Below are 22,407 nucleotides of genomic sequence, written 5' to 3'. Positions count from 1 at the left end.
GTGAGTTCGCGATCTGCTCACTCTCATGACGAGGACTCAAAGATGATGGAGAGGCTATCAAGCAGCGATGCGCACGTCTCGGGTGTCGCGAGAGACTGCGCAAATCGTCAATGCCTTATCATCAGAGCGCAGGAGGTCTACGCGGCAGTCACTGCAGGCATTCGCGGACGACAGGGCTGGTGCAGAAGGCCAGGAGGTTGAAGAGAAGGTAGCTCCAGATGCTGTTATACGACAGGATGATGATGACAGTTCATCGCTGAGCTCGTTGGGCTCACTTGGGAAGCGCAAACGCGAGGATGATACAAGTACGCCGCGGAAGGCCGCAGTCCTCGAGGCCACGACCGTCCGTCGCGCTCCTCGCAAAGCGCTTAAGACAGAAGATGCAGAATACAATCAGGACAACACAGCCTTCCCTCGCAAGCCTCGACGACAGCCTGCGCAGCATATCAAGGGTCCAAATGGTGCTGTGACGGTTGAGCCCCCACCGAACTGGGCAGAGGTCTACAACATTACAGCCGCTATGCGTAAGCGCATCATCGCCCCAGTGGACACCATGGGCTGCGAGAGCCTTGCTGAAGAGCATCGCTCTCCTCGCGACCAACGTCTCCAGACACTCGTTAGCTTGATGCTCAGTTCGCAGACCAAAGACACCGTCACAGCAGCCGCCATGAAGAACTTGCAAGAGAACATGCCAGGCGGCTTCACCCTCGAATCCCTTATCGCCGTGGAGCCAGCAGTTTTGAACGAATTGATAGGCAAAGTAGGCTTCCACAACAACAAGACAAAGTACCTCAAAGCCACTGCCACCATCCTCCGCTACAAGCACAACGACGACATCCCCTCCACCATCGAGGGCCTAGTATCTCTCCCTGGCGTCGGTCCGAAGATGGCTTACCTCTGCATGAGCGCTGCCTGGGGCCGGACTGAAGGTATTGGTGTGGATGTGCATGTTCATCGGATCACGAATTTGTGGGGTTGGCACAAGACTGCTACACCGGAGCAGACGAGAGCAGAACTGGAGGCGTGGCTGCCGAGGGAGAAGTGGCATGAGATCAATCACTTGTTGGTTGGGTTGGGCCAGACGGTGTGTCTGCCGGTCGGCAGGAGGTGTGGCGACTGTGATCTGGCGGAGAAGGGGCTCTGTCCGGGGGCGGAGGTGAGGAAGGGGTCGCCGAGGAAGAAGGTGAAGCGAGAGCTTGAGGTGAAGGTCGAAGATGGAGAAGTGGCTACGAAGAGTGAGGAAGTGAAAGTGGAAGCAGACGATGTCGCTGTCAAGGTGGAGGCGGAGTCGGGAGACCTGGGACACGTGGAGGTGCAAGCTGCGGCAGGCGCGACAGCTGATATTGAGGATGCTGTCAAGTAGAGCGCCTCAGACCTCTGAACCAGTCGTATCCTGGCCCACGATTGCAATACTCGCTGCAGCGTTGGGTGTTGCACGCCATGAGGATGGTGTCAACAGCACGTTCCGGTGGCGCTGGCGATGAACTGGTGGCCTGTGCGGACAACAATATCAAGCCCAGCTCGAGCCAGCTCACTCCTGCGACACGACTCTCTCCAGCAACGCATTCACGTCAACAGCCTGCAATCGACTGGCAATGCCCACGGAACATTCTCCGTAAGTCTTGTCAAGTTTGAGGATGGTGTCGCGGCCAAGCTTCCGCCGCACCCGGTCGAAGCAGGCGCATACCAACTGCTCCTTCCTTCTCCTCGCATCTCGACCTCGTCACCTCACTTCCTCCATCTCTCCTTTTCAACCTCACTTCATCCTTCATCGGCGGTTCTCGGGCTCCCCGCCGTCCGCGATTGTGGTTGATATTGTTCGATTTCTTCTCCGTCACTCACTCCCACACGATCCGAAGCCGACAATCTCATCCGCAGCGATTGTCGCTGAGGACATTGTCCGCTGTATTATAATTCAAGGCGTCGCTCGAGGTTTCGACCTCGCGACCGACAACTGCTTGCATCACTCTGCTACTGCTATCATACCAGGCTACCACCATAATCGACACTTCATCGAAGCTACCAGCAGCCGTCACAGGCAGCAACAAGACAACGCCCTTTGCTTTACGCACTACAACTTCTCCTAACAAACAACCTCCACCATGGCGGCCATGGCACCAGTCTGGAAAACCAACGCGACCTTTGACGCCTTCAACCAACCCGTCACCGTACTTGGCCCCGATGGCACGACTCCGGTTGCCATCAGCATCTCCGATGTCATGGTGTTGCAGCAAAGCGCCGTCGGCCAGTCCATCAGCCAGGGCATTCAGCTCGGCGCCGCTCTAATGCTACTCCTCACCCTCGTTCTCATCACCAACAAGGAGAAGCGGCGCAGCTGCGTCTTCCTCTTCAACGCTGCCGCCCTTTTTCTGGTGGCACTCCGGGCCATCCTGTCTTTGGTCGCTTACACAGGCCCGCTCTTCAATTTTTACCGCTGGGAAACGATGTACTACAACGACATTGGAAGCGCCCAAGCCGTCAGCGCTGCTGGAGAGTTCATCTCCCTCCTCTTGATCGTGGTGATCGAGATCTCGTTGGCCATGCAGGTGCGAATCGTCTGCTGTAACTTGGCGACATTCCAGCAGCTCGCAGTCAACACCATCAACGTGGTCACCACGATCACCGTCATTGGGCTCCGCTTCGCTCTCATGGTCGTCAACATCACCTGGAACATCGAAGGCCTGACGAGCATGACGGAATGGCAGTTCAAGATGATCAACCGCTTCGCCGCCGCCACAAACATCACGCTCGTCATCAGCATCGGCATCTCCACCGTCATCTTCTGCGCGAAGCTGGGCTTCGCCATCGAATCGAGGAGGAGTCTGGGGTTGAAGCAGTTTGGGCCGATGCAGATCATCTTTGTCATAGGATGTCAGACGATGTGCACGCCACGTACGTCCTCCCTCTACCTCACCTTTGTACGTTCGTCACTGACATTTGCGCAGTCATCTTCACCATTGTCGCCTACTTCGCCGTCAAGAACGCTCAACTCACCAGCGTCCCACCCACCATCGTCGCCATCTCCCTCCCGCTCTCCGCCATGTGGGCGACCGCCAACACGAACAACCGCCACGCTGCATCGAGCGACCGACGTGCCCAGATTCCGCTCGGTGGCTCGGACTTTGCAAAGAAGCCTGGTGGGAAGGGCAGCTACTACACCGACACCGAGACAACGGGCACGCTTGTCGGCGACTCACCACGCAAGGGGCATTTCGAGGGTTCGGTGCGGGAGGGCGAAAGAGAGCAGGATCTGGAGATGCAGTCGCTGGGCCGAGAGAGGGGCCTAGGTGTGCAGGTGGAGAGGGCGTTTAGTGTGAGGTCTGATTAGGTATGTCCTCTTCTCTCACCCTTCTTCCTTCCGCGGTCTTCCATCTATCGGTGCCGTGTGCTGATGATGAAGATATACAGGAGTCTGCTCAACGCAATGCCCGCCGTGTGAGCGATACGATCTGCACCGGACCCGTCGAGCTCAGCGTCGACCGCAACTCGAAGCATAGTGGGATGGAGATTATGCCTGTTGGGCAGCAGAAGTGGGATGGTGCGTTCTTTTGAGAGAGATGGGCTCACGTCAGTCGTTAGCTTGAGAAGTTGAAGAAAGAGCAGTTTTATTGGAGGCAGAGATAAATCACAGGCAGGATTTTGGTGTTGTTATTGTGTTGTCGGAGCGGTGATGACAGAGAGGTGGTAATGGTAATGTAATCTAATGACGCCTGGCTGGCGAGCTGATTTGGGTTTGTGGGTATATTGATAGACAGGCATACATAACGGAAGCAGTGCAATATGCATCGCCAAATCATTGCTCTCCTCTCATCATGTATAAGTTTTGTGTTGTGAGTGTAATATTCGACTAGTTCTGTACTATACGAGTGACCTGTATCGCCTGCCTATACACACATCAATTGAGTCAAGATTCGTCCCCTCATCAGCCCTCATCTCCTCCCCTCCCCTTCCTCCAACAAGCCTCACCCATGCTCACCTCCCAGCTCACGCCGACATACCCAACCACTTCAAATGCTCCCCCCACCCCAACCTCTCCCACCCGCGCATCTCCTCTTCGTGCTTCACCCAACACACCCCGACCATGCCCATTGCATTCGTCGCGATGCCGTCGCGGTCCCTATGCGCGCGGGGGATGGCCATCATCCAGGATTTGGCGATGATGATGTTGTAGTTCCTTGCCGCGCTTACCCTGTCGAGGGCGGCGTAGGTGAGAGCTAGCAATTGCTCATGCCTCGCTACCAGATCCTCCACCTTTGCCTCATCCGGCACCGCGACAACGAAACATCTATGCGGCACCCCCTCCACCACCACCGGCCTCTCAGTCGGGATGGAAATGTCGTCAGTGAAGAACCTAAACCCCGCCGCCCTCTGCACAGGCAGGATCTGCAAATGCTTGTGCCCCTGCGACGCACCGGCCGCCGGGCCGCAGTTGTAGATGACCATGTGCTCTGTTTTCAGCGAAAGCAGAACGGCGAAGGCGGCGGAGAGGTCGGAGGGGGTGAGCTGGGAGGCTTGGGGGGAGTATGTGAGGGTGGGGAGGATGTATTGGGGGCGGGAGACGGAGTATTTGTTTAGCGTGAGGTAGTGGTCTGGCCCGACGAAGGGGGCGACGATGTAGGAGGGGTCTGGGTTGGGGAAGGGACCACCGGGCTTTTGGGCGGCGTCTGCGAGTTGGGGCTTTTTGGTCAGGACTTCGGAGATGATGAAGTCGAACTGGAGATGTTGTGAGCAGGTGTTGGTAGAGCAAGGCGCGGAGTAACGGGCTTACTGTGAACCCGTCATGGGTGACAACATGATGTCGTGGAGGAATATAGAGCAAGTCGCCTTTCTCCTGGAGTTTGTCGAACTTGTCGAGAGCTATGCTTTCGAGGTCTTCGGGGAGGGACTTGACAGTGTCGGGGATATCCATCTTGCTAAGAATGATCTTCATCAGGCTTGTGCTGATGGTGCTGAGAGAACATATGAACAGGAAAGACTTGACAGGCTTGAGGTGGCTCTGATATAGACGACCTACCGTTGTCACTCGGGGCGAAACGGATAGAGAACGAGTGTGTACTACCTTATCAACGTCGAGTCACAGAAATGTCTGAGAGCACAGATTGTACGAGACTTATCATGTTACACAGAAGAAGATAACGCCTTTGTCATCTCTTCGACGAGGAAGGACGTTGCTGGGCGTGGTTGTTGGGGGCAGGGAAGGGGGAGGAAGAGAACGTTGTTTTGCCATCGAGTCTTTGGGGTCAGTCTTCCAGCGACGCCTCCTATCAGTATCGGAATCATTAACCCATATCCTCTGCCAGGAAAGCATTGGCTCGCAATGGCGGTCGAGCTCGCTCAACGTACCAAACTAGAGTGAAGACAGTGTGTGTAATCGCGCTTCACGAGGCTTGGACGGACTGCAGAGAGCCTGGTAGTGCTTCATCAAACGACAGGTAAACAGCGCGAGGTACAGGTAGTCAGGATCTACACAGAATTTTCCTCCTTCTCCTACGCGAGCCTGGCAAGACTCAATGTCCTGCGTCTTACCTGGCACCTTAGAGACGAGCGGGCTTCGGTAGATATCGGGTTCGATGTCTCAGCAGTCTTCGTGGAACGGTGAGCAGGGAATCGGACGAGGGCATCTCCTCCCACCACCTCGCGCCTGCAATGACCAAGAGGAAGCATGACTTCCATCGACAGTGTGGCCTTGCTTTCCTATTCCGGCTGACGTACCGCTCAAGCAAGGCAGCCCGTCACCAGACTGCCATCCGCACCACCATGTGATCCTCGATGATTATGACCAATCGCAAGCAGCACTCAGAAGGGAGGCGAGACTCTCGAGATGAGTCTGATCGACCTCATCAAATCCTTTCTCGACAGCACAGTCGATGTCGATGATCGCAACAACCTGATCACTGGTCGTCAGTGAAACATTCTCATAGGGAGGTTACTCAATCGTGCCTTTCCATCCTTCACAATCGGCACCACAATCTCACTCTTCGAATCTCCATCACAAGCAATATGGCCCGGGAACTTCTCGACATCAGGAACAAGCTGTGTTCGTTGACTCGCGGCTGCTGCTCCACAGACTCCCTTGCCAAAGGCTATCGTCTGGCATGCTACCTTCCCTTGGAACGGGCCTAGGAGGAGTTGATTGGGAGCTGACGGATCTGCGACATAGAAGCCGGCCCAGTTGACATGATTGCTTGGAGATGGTAAGGCGTGGAGGGCGTGCCATAGCAGGGAGGCAGCGTTGGCGGTGTTGCTGTAAATCCTCAGACACAGCCGCGTGGGACACGATATACGCACAAGACTCACCACACCTATCCGCTGTCAGCTCCTTGTTCGTTGACCATTTGCGGAGATTCGAAGTCGTCTACCCAATTCAGTTGCGCATCGAACAGCGCTTCTGCTTGCTCGAGAACTTGCTGGTAGGCCGCGTCTTTACTCACGCCTGAGGCGAAATTCGACGAGTCGGCGTGGACCTGAGCTGCAATCAGCACTGTCCCAGTTTTGATGAGCGGTGCGTAGAAATACCATCGCCTTCGACGGGAAGACTGGTTGGGAACGGTGGTCGAGATCCCTTAGAGTAATCCGCGCTCGCTTGGTGTTACGGCCATGCAATACTTCCTATGTCCGCGCGACACCGGTACTCCTATTTCTTCAACACCTTATATTCGATTATCTACTGGTCTGGTTGAAGTGCTTTGCGAAAGTTAAAACGAGATACAATGCCGTACGCCGACAGCGGTACCGAGAGCGGAACGTCGTTGATCCGATGCGATGTCTACTAATCGCCCGTGTTGCCTGATGCACTGGCTGCATATATCCCGCAGATATCTCCTGATGCCAACCTGCTTCCTTTTATTCACCTGTCCCTCGGTCAAGTCAAGAGAGAATCTCAACAATGGGTCTCAAATCGTGTTGCGCCACAGGCTCCCTCCACAGCGGCCAACCGACCGGTCGGATCGATAAAGTACACGGCCTTGACTGCTATATCGCTGATGCACCAAACGGACCGCCCAAAGGCATCGTCGTAATCATCCCAGATGCATTCGGATGGACATTTCCAAACAACAGAGTCCTGGCCGACTGCTACGCAAAAGAAGGCAACTTCACCGTCTACCTACCCGAGTTCATGAACGGTACATCACGTCCCCCCTTCTCCGCCGATCAAGCAACCCAGCTAACATCACCACAGGCGTTATACTCCCTCCTGACCTCCTGGACTCTATGAAAGCCATCCAACAGCCAGGCTTGTCCCTCTCCAAAATTCCTCATATCTTCTACGCCATGCGCACCTTCCTCCCTTTCATGTTCTGGTGCCGTCCCGCGGCCTGCGGACCCCGGATCTGGTCCTTCCTCTCGTCCCTCAAAACCAACGAAGCCAGCAACCTCTCCATCGGAACCGCTGGATTCTGCTGGGGCGGGAAGTTCGTCACCCAACTATGCTGGGACGGCGCCGAAAACCGCCTCAAAGACGGCGCGCAGGTGACCAAATGCGGGTTCGTCGCTCACCCGTCGTTCTTGACGTACCCAGACGATATCAACAAGGTTGAGCTGCCGTACGCGGTTGCGGCTGCGGAGAACGATCAGCAGATGAGTCCGGAGCAGGCCAAGCAAACGCAGGCGACTTTGAAGGAGAAGACGGAGAAGGGGAAGGCGAAGGGGGTGGAGCATGAGTTTGTGTTTTATCCCGGTGCGCATCATGGATTTGCTGTGAGGGCGGATGAGGATGATAAGGAGGAGGCGGAGCGCGGGAAGCAGGCCGAGGCGCAGGCGGTGAGGTGGTTCCAGCGGTGGTTGGCTTCTCCAGCGTGAGGAGTGTTGAGGGGTTTTGACGGCCGTCACAAGGGATGAATCTTGTTACCGACTCGGAGAATTGAATAGTAGCTGAATTCGAGTAAGCAACCACTGTATTGTACCACTGTGTGACAGTTGACTGGCGCGAGGCCTGGATTATGGAAGGGTTTTATTGGTTCTTTACCACAATGCATCTCGAAGCGCAGCATGTCTCCCATGACCTTCGTTCGACATCGCCAGTGATTATTTGCAGCTTGGAGATGCCCTTGCACTCCACGCTATGCAATCCCTTTTGACCACACCAACGCCTCGCTGAACTAAACAACCCGAAGTGATGTTTTGATACCTTAGATTGCACCCTCATCCCTCATCCCCGTCCCAACTCACCACCCCCTCAATCTCCGCTACAACTTTCGCCAACAGCACATTATCCGTCCCACCAGCTTCAGTCCGCTGCCAGACTTCTTCCCTCTCGCCAACTGCCACGATCCGGCTCGCAAGACTAGTCTTCTGCCTCGCCAATCCAACAATATCCTCCCGGACTTTCTTATCATCGAACTGAAGCTCTGGCACATCATTCGCATCGATGCCTGCGTCCGCTGCATACGCCACGAACACACCAAGCAGCTTCGCGATGAGGCAGAGACTGTGTGCCTCCCTCACCAAACCCAACGTGATAGCTCCACCGTACGGATTGCGTTGAGAAGGCGCGCGGTTCTCAAGTGCGGTCTCCGCGCGCTGGAGCTGTGGCCGGAACGAGCTCAGGAAGGTCGACACATCACCCGCCACCGGAGCGCCAACAGCGTCCAGCAGATTGAGGCACAGCGGGAGGAAACCTTCAGTCCAGATCGGAAAGAGGCGGCGCGGTTCGTCGAATGGTCCCTTCCCAGCAGGCTTGCGGAAGTACTCTGAGAGGTTCGCAGAGGCGAGTTGGGCAAGTACGCCGTCGAGAGCCATTTGCTCTGCGACGCCAGGGACCGTTGAGAGAGCGAGGAGGAAGAGGATGGCTAGTTCGCCGTAGATGGGGTCGTGGCCGGTACTCCTGTCCGAGGTAGTGTCAGGGGATGCCAAGCGGTCGGACCAAGAGTACAGACTCAGCGCTCCGCGGACGAGGTTGGTGGATGCAATGGCCTCAGCGATCTGAGTGTGAACGGCTTCGACGCCCTTGACCGAAAGTAGAGCTCGGAGGATTGCGGTGATAAGGGCGAAGTCAGCTGGTTGTGCGGTGTCGATGCTGGTGTGCAGGTTGCCGCAAAGAGCACGGAAGCCGGGTGCGACCACCTTTTCCACGACCTGAACCAGAACTCCCGCGACAGCCGGATCCAGGAAGACGATCTGCGTCTCGGTTGTCGCGCTCGCTCCGTTCGTTGTCCCTCTGGAACTCCCGCTGCTCATATAGGCATGTGGCTGGATAGCCAGGTACAGCACCTGCAGCACTGTTCTCCAGTACACCAGCTCCTCCTGTTTCTCTGCCACGTCGTAATTGACCGGACATGCCACGACCGCATCGTAAGCCGCAGCCAACAGGCCTCGCATGTTATCGTTCTCGACCCTCAGCCCAGCCAGCTTCGAAAGCACTGTGAAAGCCAGCCCCATCCTTGTGTCGACCACTTCGCCCATTCCGGGTACACCCAGGTCGAAATTTGCATTCGCCCGCAGACATCTCTCGACGACCTTGGCGAGCTCTTCTCCAAGCGTCTTCTGCTCTTGTTCAGAGCCTGTATCCAGACACTCAGACATCGTTGTTGCCAGGATTCTCCATGCACTCAGCAACTCACGCTGCGCATGCATCAGGTTCAAGTTCACGTTGGCCCTAGAGAACTCCTCCTTGAACCCAGTATCTCGGACCGACAATCGTGCACCAAGCCAAGCCAGCTCGTGGCCAAGCACCTGCTCCGCGAACTCAAGATCATACTCGAAGCCTTTCTCAGTATGCGTAGGGCTGGCGAAAGCAGTCGTGCGCTTGAAGTCCGTCACCTCAATGCTGACGTCTTCATACTTCTTCTTGAAGTTCTTCTCCAAGTTGCCGTGAAGTGAGTTATTATAAGCATCGACCTCGCTGCCGTGCTCCCGCAAGAATCGCAGCTTTGGCAACGACAGCTTCAGGACCGTGCGGTCGCCAACCTCGCAGCCAGCGTGAACGCCAACAGCCAGGATCTCGCAGAGGTAGGCGGCGGTCCTGTGCTCGCTAGCGGCCAGAAGCTGCTCGGCCGTGTTACCTTTCTTAGCCTGCTCGGAAGGTGGCTGGAGATTGCTCAGCCAGTCGATTGAAGTCTTCAGGAAGGTCTCATGCTCCCGGATCTGGCTGCTCGCCCAAACCCAGGCGTTTTGCGCTGCAGCCACGAACTTCAGCATCGCTATTGCTCGCTCTGGCTGGGTGGCCGCGATGTCTGAGAGCTGGTCCAGGGCGTACGTAAGGAGCGACTTTTTGCTTTGTGGGGCGCTTTGTGCCTTTAATCGATCTCGAGGCAGGGAGCCGGTAAGAAGATAGACTGCGAACCATTGCTGCTTGTTGGCCATTACTGCAGCAAGGAAAGCCCAGATGCTGGTCTCGACTTCAAGGTCGCGAAGAGGCCGATCGAGGTGTGAGACGACCGCCAGGAAGTGCCTGCCTGCGTCTGCGCTAAGAGGGCTGAGGAGCGAGGGCGTGTCGGTAGAGCCAGTGGAGGTGCTGCCGTTGACCGCTTGCACAACCTCTGCCAGTAGAAGCGACAAGCACTGCTTGTAGGCATGACCAGTGGCCACCAGAGCAGCAAAGTTGGGCATGAGCTTCACCAGTTGTCGGCCCAATACCTCTCCCCTCTTTTTGTCGTGGCCCACGTCCAGCATCTTCGTCGTCCGTAGAAGAGTCGCTAAGAACTCTGCGGCAGCCGCGATCTGCCCGACAACGGCCTTCGTCTCCAGTGGAGTCAACGCAGGCTCCTGAGCACCGAGCCCTTCCCCAAACACCCTCGTAAAGCTCTGCAACGTCCCATCCTGCCCTGCAAATGCCTCCACCACCAGTCTTGCAGCCGGTTCTAGAGCACCAGAGATTCCCTGCCCCTCTCCACCGACACCGTATGCAGCACGGAGTAACGTCTCAAACCCCCCGGCCAGATTTGTCCAGATCCCACACCTCTCCTCTCGCAGTCCAAACCGCCACTCTCCAACGCCCATCCACGCATCACCCATTGCGCGTTGGAAAGCCACCAGTACGGCACCAATGCTTCGTTCTGGCGTGGCATCTTGATCGGTCATCGGGCTGTCGAAGCGTCCTCGACTCTTGACGAATCTTGGTTTGCGCTTCACGAGTCCAGCAACGGCGTCGTCAACCAGGCTTGCGTACAGGTCGACAGAAGCAGCGAGGAAGCGAAAGCTGCCACTTGGGACCTCCGAGCCGCCTACAACAGCTGCAAGAGCGTTTGCGCCACCTATGAGGCCGAGCAACGCACTGCGGTTCAGCGAGCTCCAGACTCGGTCGGGCGAGATAGGAACAAGGGTGGCCGTGCATTCTGCGCAGGCGACAAGTAGGTCAAGCGACCCTTCGCCGGTACTCTGGTCGAGGTGTGCAAGGAGTTCGGTTTCCAGGATATCGAAGATGATCAAGATGATGTCCTGGCCTTCGGGCAGAGAGTTGGAGAGGCGGCCAAGGACGTAGCGAGCTTCTTCAACGCCTTTATGTTGGCGTAGACTTGCGGTGAGTATGGCAGTAGTTAGCGAGATGATGTCGGCAGTGGTGGCACGATCAAGGCTGGTGTCCATTGGAGGAGCAGGAAGAAGTTCGGAAGCGGGTAAGGAGGTTGCCAGCAAGAGGCCCAAGTATTCCAGAGCGGAGTGCTGGTGTTCTAATCGAAGAACCATGGGGCGAGTCTCCTTGATAACTAGACCTTGCGTTCCTGCCGGAATGGTCAAGACAGATGTTGACGCATGTGATCCATTATTGCCCATTGTGATCGCTTTCGGGCTGTTCCCAGGAAAGAAGCCTTGCTCGAACTGCTTCGAGATGAAAAGAGGTAGATCCTCCGTGAGCGCGATATTGTTCTCGTTTTCATCCTCGTTCTCAAGTTGGTATCCCTTGAACCAATGATCGACCATTATAGTCAATGATGGCATCACGTCCAGCATCCTGACCAGATCCACCGGGCCTACAGATTGCTTATTTGAGCCGGCCGTCAGGGCGGTCAGAAGTCGGAGGAGCGGCGAGAGTTCAAACGGATATCTCGCGACGGCTTGCGATAGGATTGCACGTTGCATATCGTCAGATTCGAGAAGGCGGTCGGCCAAAAGGGTGTTCAGATCTTCCGCTTTGCTTTCCATCTTCGTTGCTGGTTTAGAATTGGGCACCAGAGAGCTCAATACAGCATCCAGTAGATCTGCACTGTACGAAACAAGTGCCGTCGACTCGCGCAGAAGGTCGAAGAGCGCTGCACGTGCGATGAAGGAGGTCTCATCGTCCCATATCATTGCAGAGGTCGAAGCAAGCTGCGACAGGATGTCAAAAACGCCAATGCCGTCAACAGCGACCCTAGCCAAGCAGCCAGGAGGATCGTCGCGGTCCTCCTCCTCGAGATTGAGTCCGTCCTGCAATCGAGCGAACTGGTTCTCAAAAGTGGAAAGGTCATCCCTCGACGGCCTTCGCGCCATGCCGGGACTACTTTGATTCGCCTCCTCCGCTTGCCGCTGCTCTCTAGCTTGTTGCAGAAGCTTGGCGATATCGCGAATGTTGCTTGTCAGCAGACTCCAGGCGAGGATAGCTGGACCAGCTAGAGGGAGCGGCTGCTTTGAAGTAGCGGCCTTGAAGATGACTAAGTTGACCTGATGGAGGCATGTCTCGTCGTTGATGTACATGTCAGTCTGGGTGGGAAGCGCCGGGTATTGCACGCTGCCGCTGTTGAGCATCTGAGATGCGGTGTCCTGGATGTTCGAGACAGCCGCGGGAAGATAGAGAATCGAAACCGATACGAGTGACGCTAAAGCTTTGAGGGCTGATGGATCCGGTAGGGCTGGGGAGGACGCAGTGGCGGAGAAGAAGCTGACTTTGCCCATGAGCTCGAAATAGGTTCTGACCAGGTCCCCACCCGGGATGTAGGTATTGGACGTGATCAGATGGAGCGCTGCGAGGAGCAGCTGTAGACCGGAAGTAAGGTCCCTGAAGCCAGCAACTGCGTACATGCCCTGCTTTGCTTCGTCTGCGAGGAATATCTTCGGCCACTTTGTGCTGTCATCCAGAAGTTCCACGCTCTTCTCAAGATCCTTGATGCAGCCTGAGAGGAAGGTCTCAAATGCTGTTCGGCTGTTTGGGGAGCACATATCTTCCACGACCTTCGCTCCGAGATCATCAATCCAGCTGCCGCTCGATTGAGAGATGCCGACTGATGAGGCAGTGCGGTTTATCAAAGCCACTTCAACCTTGCGGATATGCTCTCTTTCCTCCAAGTACAGCTGCAACTGTCTTGTCCGCCTTGGCTCCTCTTTGGTGAATTCGTCCGTAGTCGTAGGTCCTAATAGTGACGAGGCAAAACCGGCGGTGCTTGTCCCCAACAAGGACGCCCCAAGTTCTGTACCACCCACAGCACTGCCGTTTTCTCCCAAAGATGCAAGCAATTGCTCCTCTGCCCTCTGCTGCCATTCAAGGACCACGCACCTCAGCGCAACCAGTTCTTCCACAGCCACCTGCTCGGACAGCCATTGCGCATCCTTCTTCAGCTCTTCGAGGTCATAGTCGCCATTTGTGGACTGCGCGACGTGGATGGGCGCGGTCTTGGTCTCGAAATCGTTCTTCGTCCTGGGGCCGGGTTTGGGGAATGGATCGAGCGCATGTGTAAGGTATTTGTTGCTTTCAGGATCGCTGAGAAAGGCTTGTAGTGCGTTATTTGTGGCAGCTCTAGGATCGCATAACGCGGTAGATGCGGTCCTCCATGATACCAGGCGCTCACTGCCAGCCAGGCACTTGTCCAGAGGCGGGAAGTAGTTGGACTGCGTAGGAGAAGCCATGGCTTTGTATGGTCCGCGGTTCGTTGGGGGCACCCTGCTGGTGTTGCGATCCGTATTAAAAGGTGATGTTGTGCGCATATACCGTCTCAGTCATATCTCCCGCCATTGTCGACCACAATCCTGCTCTTTCGTAACTTCACCTCAGGAAGCAGTCGTCGCGCTTCGACGCGACCTCACCTCAAAAAGTTCTCGCTTAAATTAGCGCTGCCGCTTTAGGCAGGATACGACACGACTTCACTTCACTTTCTTCTTCTTCTTCCTGCTCACCCATCATCCAGTCCCTATCGCCGTCTCCTGGAATGCCACGACTCTCCGGCCTTCAGAAGGACGTTCTGTCCCTCTATCGCCGTTGCATCCGCGCAGCCAGGTCGAAGCCCTTGGATACAAGACCAAACTTCTACCGGTTCGCGAGGAGGGAGTTTCAGCGGAATGTGGACATTGATCGCAAGGACTTTGGCGCTGTGGAATTTATGCTGAGGAAAGGGGAGAGGCAGTTGGAGATGTATTCGGCTCCTAACATAACCAATGTTGCTGGGTGATGCGAAGGTTCTTCGAGTGGCGAGGACTGCCTCTGGAGTGGACGAAACCTCATGTACGCCCTAAACGGCTTCACTAAGACGTCTCTTACGGTGTGCGCGAAGACGCTGCTGAACAACCAAGGAACCGCGAACAGTACGGGCAGCATTAGATCTTGCGCAGCGGCTACGATGGATTGCACGTGGTGAAGGCCACGACCATGTGATCGAACACACGTAACATCAAACGCTGTGGGCAGGGTTTTTGCTGGATGTCAAGATGTGAGCTGGTCATGCGAAGGAAGTGTGTCCTGCTGCTTTCATATCTAGGAGTAAGGTATTCATGAAGTGCCACGCTTCTGGCTGTCGCTGACATCATCAGAGGGACCCCCTCTCACGTGCACCCACTCGTGCTTGCTCGGCTGTGAATCGCTAGAGTTCCACATGCGCAACGCCACTTCTACAGTCCGCGCTAGCAATCACCAAACTCTGCCTCCGACCGAGATTCTCTGCGACCCAACACCGTTTGCTACCCGCACCATGGCCGCAACATCAGCGAGCACGATGGCAGAACCAGATCGACTATCGGCGCTGCCGACGGAGTTGCTCGTCAAAATCCTCTCACGTCTGTCTCCGGCCGCAGTCTGCCAGTACCGAACTCTCAGCAGCGCTATCAAGGCCGTCATCGACATCAACGCCACAGCCGTCGCGCTTCTGACGACAAGAGATCACCAAGGGCGTCTCGCAAATGATCATGACATGCTCGTAAATATCGGAGACGGCGTGTCCATTGAGGACGTGTTCAGCCGATTTATCGGATACTACGGCCTCGACCCAATGACCGCTCCAGGATCATCCGTCCTAATGAAGACAATCTTACACTACATGCAGCCCGGAGACGTGGACTCTGACCTGCGCACTGCCATACAGGTACGAACAGCCATCCAAGTTGCGTCTCGGGGATCAGAAGATCCCGTTATCTTTGATCAAGAGGTCCGGGACATATACCAACCAGTTATGGCCAAGATTGATGAAGCTCTTGGAAGAGACAATTACATTCACCTCATGGACGCCGTCGCCGCTATCACGAAGTCCTCAACTTATTCATGTCAAACAAGCGAGCGTCCCTTGAAGCCACGGTATTGGCTCGCCAGAGATTCCGACTCCAGCATCTCGGGTTCCAAGCAGCGCCTGCCGCTCAGCCAAGCTCAGATCCAAGTCCTCACAGAAGCGCTCGGTATTGCCTACTTGCCGCCGACCGGTCACTACGAGTATTGCATGAAGTGCGAGCGGACGTTCGACTTGATCTCCGAGGTATGCGAGAGGCAGACCATCACTGTGACGGCATTTGAGAGGGCAGCAATACTTGAGGACATATTCATCTGGTGAGCTGGTGAGTGAGCTGAGCTACTAGGACGAGGAGAATGCAACTCGGAGCTGAGGCGGACTGCAAATGCAACGTTGGAAGTAACTACCACGGCTCTTTGCATCTGAGGGGAGGTGGAGCATAACGGAAATGGCGGATGGAAAGCAGGAGCGGATGCGATGGCCTCACTCTCGTAAATCACGATAGCTGCAGTCCAGTCGTACACAACACGAGGAACGTGAGTTCCAATTTGCACTATCGTGGTTCTTGTAAGTGAATGGCTCTCCTCCTCATGTCCTGCCTAAACCTTGAATGCACTTCACATGCGCTTCAGAGAACTTCACGTTCACGTGCAAACACTGCGATGTTTCGAACTTCTCACATCATCTCACAAAACTTCCTCATCAACTCACCAACCTTCAATGCCTAGATCGACACCACGATGGCGGACCTCCCACCAGGCGCCATCCTCGTGCCGGGCGCAATCATGAAGCACGACACAGCACCACAATCCGCGACTGCCACAACCACACCGAAGCCCGACCGACTGTCCACCTTACCACCTGAGCTCCTGGTGAACATCTTCTCCTGGCTGCCGATCAAGGAGACCTGCAGGTCCGTCAGGCGCGTTACCAGGGCCATCAAAGCTCTTGTCAATGAGAATGAGGCAGCCATTGCAAGACCGTCTATCGCGTTTCACCAGCGACGTCTCGGTTGGCAAGTTGATCTGCTGGTCAACACCGGAAGTGTCCCGCTCAGTGAGGTGATCAGGCGTTATCTTGACCACTACGGTACTATCGACAGCTTGGAGACTCGGAAACGTGTCCTGCGCAGACTGTGCATCAACCATATCACAACGAAATATCAGCATGTTGCACTCAGCCGTGACACTCTGCAGGCTTTGAACAACGCAATATGTCGGCCTGTGCACAACCTTCTGGAATATGCCGCACAAAACTGTCCGTTCCTTGAGGAGGTGGGGAATTTGCAGACCACGCGACACAACTTCGATCTGTTCGCCAGAACAGTCAACGACGACAGCCTTCATGACGCAATGCCGTCGATTATAGCCGTCTTAAAAGCTCACTATTCTTCGCCGAATCCGCCGCACATCATGGGATACTCGAACTACCGCCTCTCGAGCTACCCAAGGTTCGAAGAAGACCACGAGCGTCCACCGCTGTCGAACTCGTGGCAGCTTAAGTGGCTGGAGAACTGGCTCGGCGTGACACCCGTGACGTGGAAGTGCTGCTTCGAGTACTGCGTGCACAGTCACAGGATGCTTCTCCTGGTCATGTATCTCTGTGAGACTTTCGAGAAGACGAACGTGGAGCCGACGGCGTTCCAGAAGGCTGCTGTACTGGAGGACATGTATGTATGGTGATTGGAGAAGGCGGGCTGCTCCGATCGTGGTGATGAGGGGGCCATGTTTTTGGTCCTCTAGAGACTTCTGCTAGGCTCGGGAGCGGTTGAGAAGTCAGGCATGTACGATTCAAGGCGGGCACTAGAATATGCTGTGGCCGTTGCTCACATCGCAGCGCACCAGGATGCATTGCTCGGGTGTAGCGGATTGCTCTGATCCTAGCTCCATGTTCCGGAAGATGGTTCGAAAGAGTAGACATGCATAAAGAATCAATGTGAAGTCACGCACAAGCGCATCTTCCGCTCGTCTCAATGCCAGACCTGTTTCTAGTACATAATTGGCTTAGACCGCATAAGCACCCAGCGTGAGACAGAAGCTCCGCAATGGTTCCGATCCCCACCTCCGTTGTCACGTTCAGGTAGCTTCGGCAGATACGCTTGGAAAGACACAGAGCCAGTACTTCGCGATGACTGCTGACGAGCATAAAGTAGCGTCATATCTTGCCTCCAGAACCGCGCTCTTCAACAGAGACACTCATGACCATGGCTGAGACGGCGCAGAAGACATCGTGGACTCCCCCACAAGGCAACTCATCACAGTTCGGCGTCGACAGACCTGCTACCCAGACCGCGAAGGCACAGGATGATGGCGATGGCGGGTTCAGGCCAAACGCCGGCGCCTCGATGCTGGATATGGAGGCGATCGGTGACCGCAAGAACGAGAACTCGTACGAATGGCAGAAGAAGCAGGGCATCGATCGGTCAAAGCAGGTCCAGATCGTGAAGGTGTCGCACATGCGATACCAGCATAACGATCTGGACACAATGACAAAGTTCCTGAAGGACTTTGGTATGCACATCGTCAAGGAGAGCGAGGACAAGGAGCGGATCTGGTGGAGAGGCTATGGCAACGACCAATACGTCTACTACGCTCAGAAAGGACCAGAGAGGAAGTTCCTGGGTGGCTGCTTCGAAGTCGAGAGTCACGCAGAACTCGAGAAGGCTACGAAGATACCTGGCGCCGGCAAGATTGAGGAGATGACCGAGGCGCCGGGAGGTGGCCATCTCCTCACCATCCATGACCCAGCTGGCTTCCCGATCAACCTCATCTACGGCCAGGAACCCGCGCCTCGCGGTGACTACCCGAACAAAATCATCCACAACTACGAAGTTGAGAAACCGCGTGTACGGAAGTTCAACCGTTTCACTCCTGGTCCTGCTGCAGTGCACAAACTGGGCCACTACGGCTATTGTGTGACGAACTTCGAAGAGGAGCTGGATTTCTACACCAAGAACTTCAACCTCATACCTACAGACTTCCTCTACGTGCCTGACGAGAGTGGGCAGAATAAGGACGTAGCCGTCTTTATGCATGTAGACCGTGGCGAGGATCCCACAGACCATCATACGCTGTTCATGGCGCATAACCCTACAACGCATGTCCACCATGCATCTTTCGAGGTGCACGACTTCGATACGCAGAACCTTGGACATCAGTGGCTGGGTGCGCAGGGCTATACCAGCGTCTGGGGTGTCGGAAGACACATATTGGGCAGTCAGATTTTTGGTGAGTTGCCTTCCATCAACATCTCTCTGCCGAGCACCGCTGACGGTTGGTTCAGACTACTGGTGGGACACGACAGGCAACATGATCGAGCATTATGCGGACGGAGATCTAGTCAACAAGGACACGCCCATCGGGTGGATGCATGCTGGGGACGAGAGTCTGGCTGTCTGGGGTCCCGAGGTTCCGAAGTGGTTCTTGGACTGATGGTCTACATGAGCTATAGCAGGTATGCAAGTACAAGCAATCCTCGCATTTCACTCTTCCTGTACGGTGCGATGTCGCACCCCTGTTTCATTTCCACATTGGCCTTCTTGCCTTGATGTTCCCACTGGTTGCCTCAACCCATCCTTCTACCCGGTCTACTCTCTTTTCCCATCCCCTCACCAAACAGACAGGTCCTCTAGAATTACCGCTTTCTCTAACGCTGTCACCTTAATCACATCTCTCGAGCAGACCTTGAGCACAAGGTCAAATACTTTTCGACTCCTGACACAAAAGCAAAGCCATCTCCGACGCCCCGACAATTCTGGCACACCGAGCGCCGCAGCCAAAAGTTCGACCTTGTCGACGGCAAGACGACAAGCTGGATCTTCTCGTGGTCTCTTTTGCCATGTAATCCAACATTCCGGCTTTCTGGTAAGACCAGTGCCTCCAGGAGGGAATACAAGCGTCCTCTTCGCTTCACGCATTGGCTCCACGATATGTAGAAAACTCTCATCGCCGGTGACGTTCACCACATTTCCCAAAGGGTACTCTGGCAAGTTATCTTTCGGGATAGGGAGACCCGCTATACTACCGCTCTCTCCGTGGCCATTTGGGTTCTCGAAGATGACGACTTCTGCTGCAACAATCAAAGCGTGCCAAATGGTTTCCATGTCCGCTTCGTCGAGGAGGGTGTATCTGGCCCGGACATAGCAGCAGCAAAGTCTGCTTGTGATTCTTCTTGCAAGTTGGAGCTCGAGTGGCAGCCCATAATGCTCTAACATTGTGCGAAACAGGTCCACAAAGGGCAGGCTAGAGGCGAAAGTTAGGTGGCCGTGGTCGGATTGGAGTCGCTCCTGGTTGGACAGGATGCTTTGGCGGGTGATAGAGTTTGGGTACGTGTCGATGAGGGCTTTGGTGAACTTGCTCACTGCTCGTAGCTTGCCCAGGTCTCCAGCGGGCAGGAATGAGAAGATGTCAACAAGCGTTCCGACCGGGAGCTCAAGGAGGTCTTTCAGGGGCTTGTGATCCATTGCTGTGGATTCCATGTTGGTTTCGACGACGATACTCCAGCTATAGGGTGGCGGGGAGGAGGAGAGTCACGCACTGCGCTTTCGGCTTCAAGGCGTTGTCTTTGTACTTGAATCGTTTCGTCCTTGGTAATACAAGGACGTTGGCTGGACAGATATTTCTCCAACCCAGATCTTGGTCATCTTCTCACGAACGAATGACGCTGGAAGAAGCGGTAAGCGAGGACTTTATCCACGAGAAAGGGAACAACTATAAATTGGCAATTCCAAACAGACAGTGTTGCTACACTACCAATGCGCCTCAATGTGCAAGCCGGCTGCTTGATGCTTTGCATTTTCCTTCTCGTCCCAGACGCCGTGTGCTCACCGTATCGCCTGCAGCAGCAGCGATGCCATGCCCACTAGCCAGATTTGTTGCTTCGCCAACATCGCTCCAACCGGACTTCACCAAATGAACAGATCCTCAAGTATTACAGCCTTTTGCAACAAAGTCGGCTTGCATTTGGAACCTCCATCAACACCCCATTCAGTCCAACCATTCACCAGTTCCCGGACTTCTTGGCTCTCAACATAATAGAAGAAGCCGGCTTCCCATGGTAGGACTGGAATGCGGAGCAAGATACATAGAGCCCTGGCGTGCGTATCGTCATCAAAAGAGGAGAGTCGCAGAGCTACTGCACGATAGCGCTGGTGGGTGCTTGTGGAAGGCGACTGCTGAACCAGATCATTCCTCCGCGCGACGATGGCTTCCATCGAACCAAAAGCATCGGAAATTTCGTCGTCTCCGAGGTTTCGCGATGCGTGATGAAGGACCTCTTCGACGAGATGATTGGGTGGTTGGTTGGCGTTGGACAGAGCAGCTCGTGCAGCCCACGCAAAGACCGCGGAGTCCTTGGCCCTGAAGTGATGGGAATAAAGGTCAGCAGAAATCTCGACAGCGGGAACAAAGATGGAAAGATCTCAGAGCGGCACGCAGTCCTTGAAAGTTGACCTTGTGTCAGAGAACCCTTCCACCGATCGGATTGACATACCCGGAAGCACCACGATTGGGATACCTAGCGCGCACATGCACGCTTGCCAGTCGCTGCAATGTCCTCGATCCAGCGTCGGTCGTGGGCCGGACCGTGTGGTAGTAGTCAAGGTACCGCTCGAACACCTCTGGGAACGACACATCCCCGGTCTTGAAGAGACTGCGGTGGTCTTCGCTGATCCGTTGTTGATTGGACAGAATCGTCAGGAAGTGATGGCGGTGGTGTTGACGTCAACGAAAGATTTGATGCGCTTGTTGAGCCTGCGCGCGCGACAAATGTCTCTCGTAGTCAGGCGGGAGAAGACATTGGTGAGGACTTCCGGCGGCAGCGGCGAGAGGCGGTCGACTTCATTGGCATTCGGTGGCTCTGCCATTACGCGCGCATGCAAGTGGTCTTTGTGTGCGCCGGGTTCGAAGGTGAAGCTGAAAAGTGTGCGGCGACCTTCGAAAGGGGCTGTACTTGTGAATGAGGTGAGGTCACACAAGCTATCTGCTTGAGAAATTCACATGTCAGTTAAAGACTGAAAGTCAGAATCCAGTCAAGCTCCTCACCTCTTCCCCGGTCAACAAACTCCTACCAGGAGGCTCCTCAGGATACTGTTGCTTCGTGTGGATTACGGAGACTGCCACTTCTTTTAAGACGTCGCCTTGACTCCTCATGGATTTTCCTATAGCCGAATCGAAGGGCTGGCACCATGTAGATTCAAGGCATTTGAACTCAAAGCTTCGCTCCAGGTATTGTGAGGTACAAACAGCGTGCATCAACACAAACGACTCCGTCTTGCTCGATAGTACACCTAGGATGAGTGTAAGCTGGGTTTGCTCGCCTCGAAGGAGACCCTGGGAGGGCGATGAATACCTAATCCAATGTTTCCGGCCCTCCCCCTTCTTCTCGCGCCATGCTCTGCCTAAGATCACAGATGGGGTCCTGGTTGGCTTCTTCAGGTTGATGTTGAAGTTGACAGCCATCATGTTGGTCCCGAAGGCAGCTTCGCGCATTGCTAGAGCTCCGCCAACTTCGTCGACCAGCGTACTGAGTATACCGCCATGTAAAGTATTAACATGGGATGTCATTTCCGAGCCGACAGAGATCAGGGCGAGGATGTGGCCACCGTCGCCTTCAACCTCCGAACCGTCAGGAATGGTGCTGGCGGCTGGGCTAGACGTGCTGTAGAGATACGTGATCGCTCGAAAGGTTGCAGGAGTAGCGAGCGTCCTCGCCATCAGCGTCATGGAGCCAGGCGCCAGCGGGCGGTCTAGGGAGCCGGTATGAGACTCCACGTGCTCGTAGCTGGAGTCTTCGAGAAGGGCCTTGCACCACGGGATGGCGACGAAGTCAGAATGCATGGTAGAGTGGTGCGGCATGATAGAGCGCTTGGAGCCTAGTTGTCACGATGAGGCAATTGAGAGAGGTGTGCTTGAGACGGGAGGCACATGGAGGCAGGACGCGGCAGGAGATTTGGAGAACTCTTTGCACATGAAGCAATTGGAACATAAGGAAAGGAATTGCAGCAGTCTTATCTTTACCGACGGTCGCTCTTGACGGCCTGACAGTAGACATACCTTGGCATAAGGCGAGG

General features: G+C 55.2%; 9 protein-coding genes across 9 annotated transcripts; 5 read left to right on the top strand and 4 right to left on the bottom strand.

Moving 5' to 3' along the window:
* Positions 1-67: 67 nt before the first annotated feature.
* NTH1_1 (alpha,alpha-trehalase nth1) lies at positions 68-1,363 on the top strand (the record flags this gene model as incomplete). Its single annotated transcript, XM_064802334.1, has 1 exon — positions 68-1,363. The coding sequence occupies one exon, from the start codon at positions 68-70 to the stop codon at positions 1,361-1,363; it is 1,296 nt and encodes a 431-aa protein (XP_064659695.1).
* Positions 1,364-2,102: 739 nt separating this feature from the next.
* Positions 2,103-3,552, top strand: STE2 (pheromone alpha factor receptor; the record flags this gene model as incomplete). The annotated part of the gene is made up of 3 exons (XM_064802333.1): positions 2,103-2,892; positions 2,946-3,313; positions 3,409-3,552. 3 exons carry the CDS (start codon positions 2,103-2,105, stop codon positions 3,550-3,552), a joined length of 1,302 nt encoding a protein of 433 aa, XP_064659694.1.
* A 432-nt stretch (positions 3,553-3,984) lies between these two features.
* Positions 3,985-4,909, bottom strand: LTR77_005083 (uncharacterized protein; the record flags this gene model as incomplete). The annotated part of the gene is made up of 2 exons (XM_064802332.1): positions 3,985-4,713; positions 4,769-4,909. 2 exons carry the CDS (start codon positions 4,907-4,909, stop codon positions 3,985-3,987), a joined length of 870 nt encoding a protein of 289 aa, XP_064659693.1.
* Positions 4,910-6,886: 1,977 nt separating this feature from the next.
* Positions 6,887-7,800, top strand: LTR77_005082 (uncharacterized protein; the record flags this gene model as incomplete). Its single annotated transcript, XM_064802331.1, has 2 exons — positions 6,887-7,124; positions 7,181-7,800. 2 exons carry the CDS (start codon positions 6,887-6,889, stop codon positions 7,798-7,800), a joined length of 858 nt encoding a protein of 285 aa, XP_064659692.1.
* Positions 7,801-8,060: 260 nt separating this feature from the next.
* On the bottom strand, positions 8,061-13,755 carry LTR77_005081 (uncharacterized protein; the record flags this gene model as incomplete). Its single annotated transcript, XM_064802330.1, has 2 exons — positions 8,061-8,099; positions 8,170-13,755. The coding sequence occupies 2 exons, from the start codon at positions 13,753-13,755 to the stop codon at positions 8,061-8,063; spliced, it is 5,625 nt and encodes a 1,874-aa protein (XP_064659691.1).
* Positions 13,756-14,714: 959 nt separating this feature from the next.
* On the top strand, positions 14,715-17,020 carry LTR77_005080 (uncharacterized protein; the record flags this gene model as incomplete). Its single annotated transcript, XM_064802329.1, has 2 exons — positions 14,715-15,584; positions 16,067-17,020. 2 exons carry the CDS (start codon positions 14,715-14,717, stop codon positions 17,018-17,020), a joined length of 1,824 nt encoding a protein of 607 aa, XP_064659690.1.
* A 521-nt stretch (positions 17,021-17,541) lies between these two features.
* On the top strand, positions 17,542-18,769 carry LTR77_005079 (uncharacterized protein; the record flags this gene model as incomplete). The annotated part of the gene is made up of 2 exons (XM_064802328.1): positions 17,542-18,565; positions 18,621-18,769. 2 exons carry the CDS (start codon positions 17,542-17,544, stop codon positions 18,767-18,769), a joined length of 1,173 nt encoding a protein of 390 aa, XP_064659689.1.
* Positions 18,770-18,945: 176 nt separating this feature from the next.
* LTR77_005078 (uncharacterized protein) lies at positions 18,946-19,815 on the bottom strand (the record flags this gene model as incomplete). Its single annotated transcript, XM_064802327.1, has 2 exons — positions 18,946-19,465; positions 19,550-19,815. The coding sequence occupies 2 exons, from the start codon at positions 19,813-19,815 to the stop codon at positions 18,946-18,948; spliced, it is 786 nt and encodes a 261-aa protein (XP_064659688.1).
* A 1,215-nt stretch (positions 19,816-21,030) lies between these two features.
* Positions 21,031-22,174, bottom strand: LTR77_005077 (uncharacterized protein; the record flags this gene model as incomplete). The annotated part of the gene is made up of 2 exons (XM_064802326.1): positions 21,031-21,281; positions 21,406-22,174. 2 exons carry the CDS (start codon positions 22,172-22,174, stop codon positions 21,031-21,033), a joined length of 1,020 nt encoding a protein of 339 aa, XP_064659687.1.
* Positions 22,175-22,407: the final 233 nt, after the last annotated feature.

Source organism: Saxophila tyrrhenica, assembly GCF_035928015.1.
Source record: "Saxophila tyrrhenica strain CCFEE 5935 chromosome Unknown scaffold_7, whole genome shotgun sequence".
In the NCBI taxonomy this organism is placed as follows: Eukaryota; Fungi; Ascomycota; class Dothideomycetes; order Mycosphaerellales; family Extremaceae; genus Saxophila; species Saxophila tyrrhenica.
This window is presented reverse-complemented; position numbering and strand designations above follow the sequence as displayed.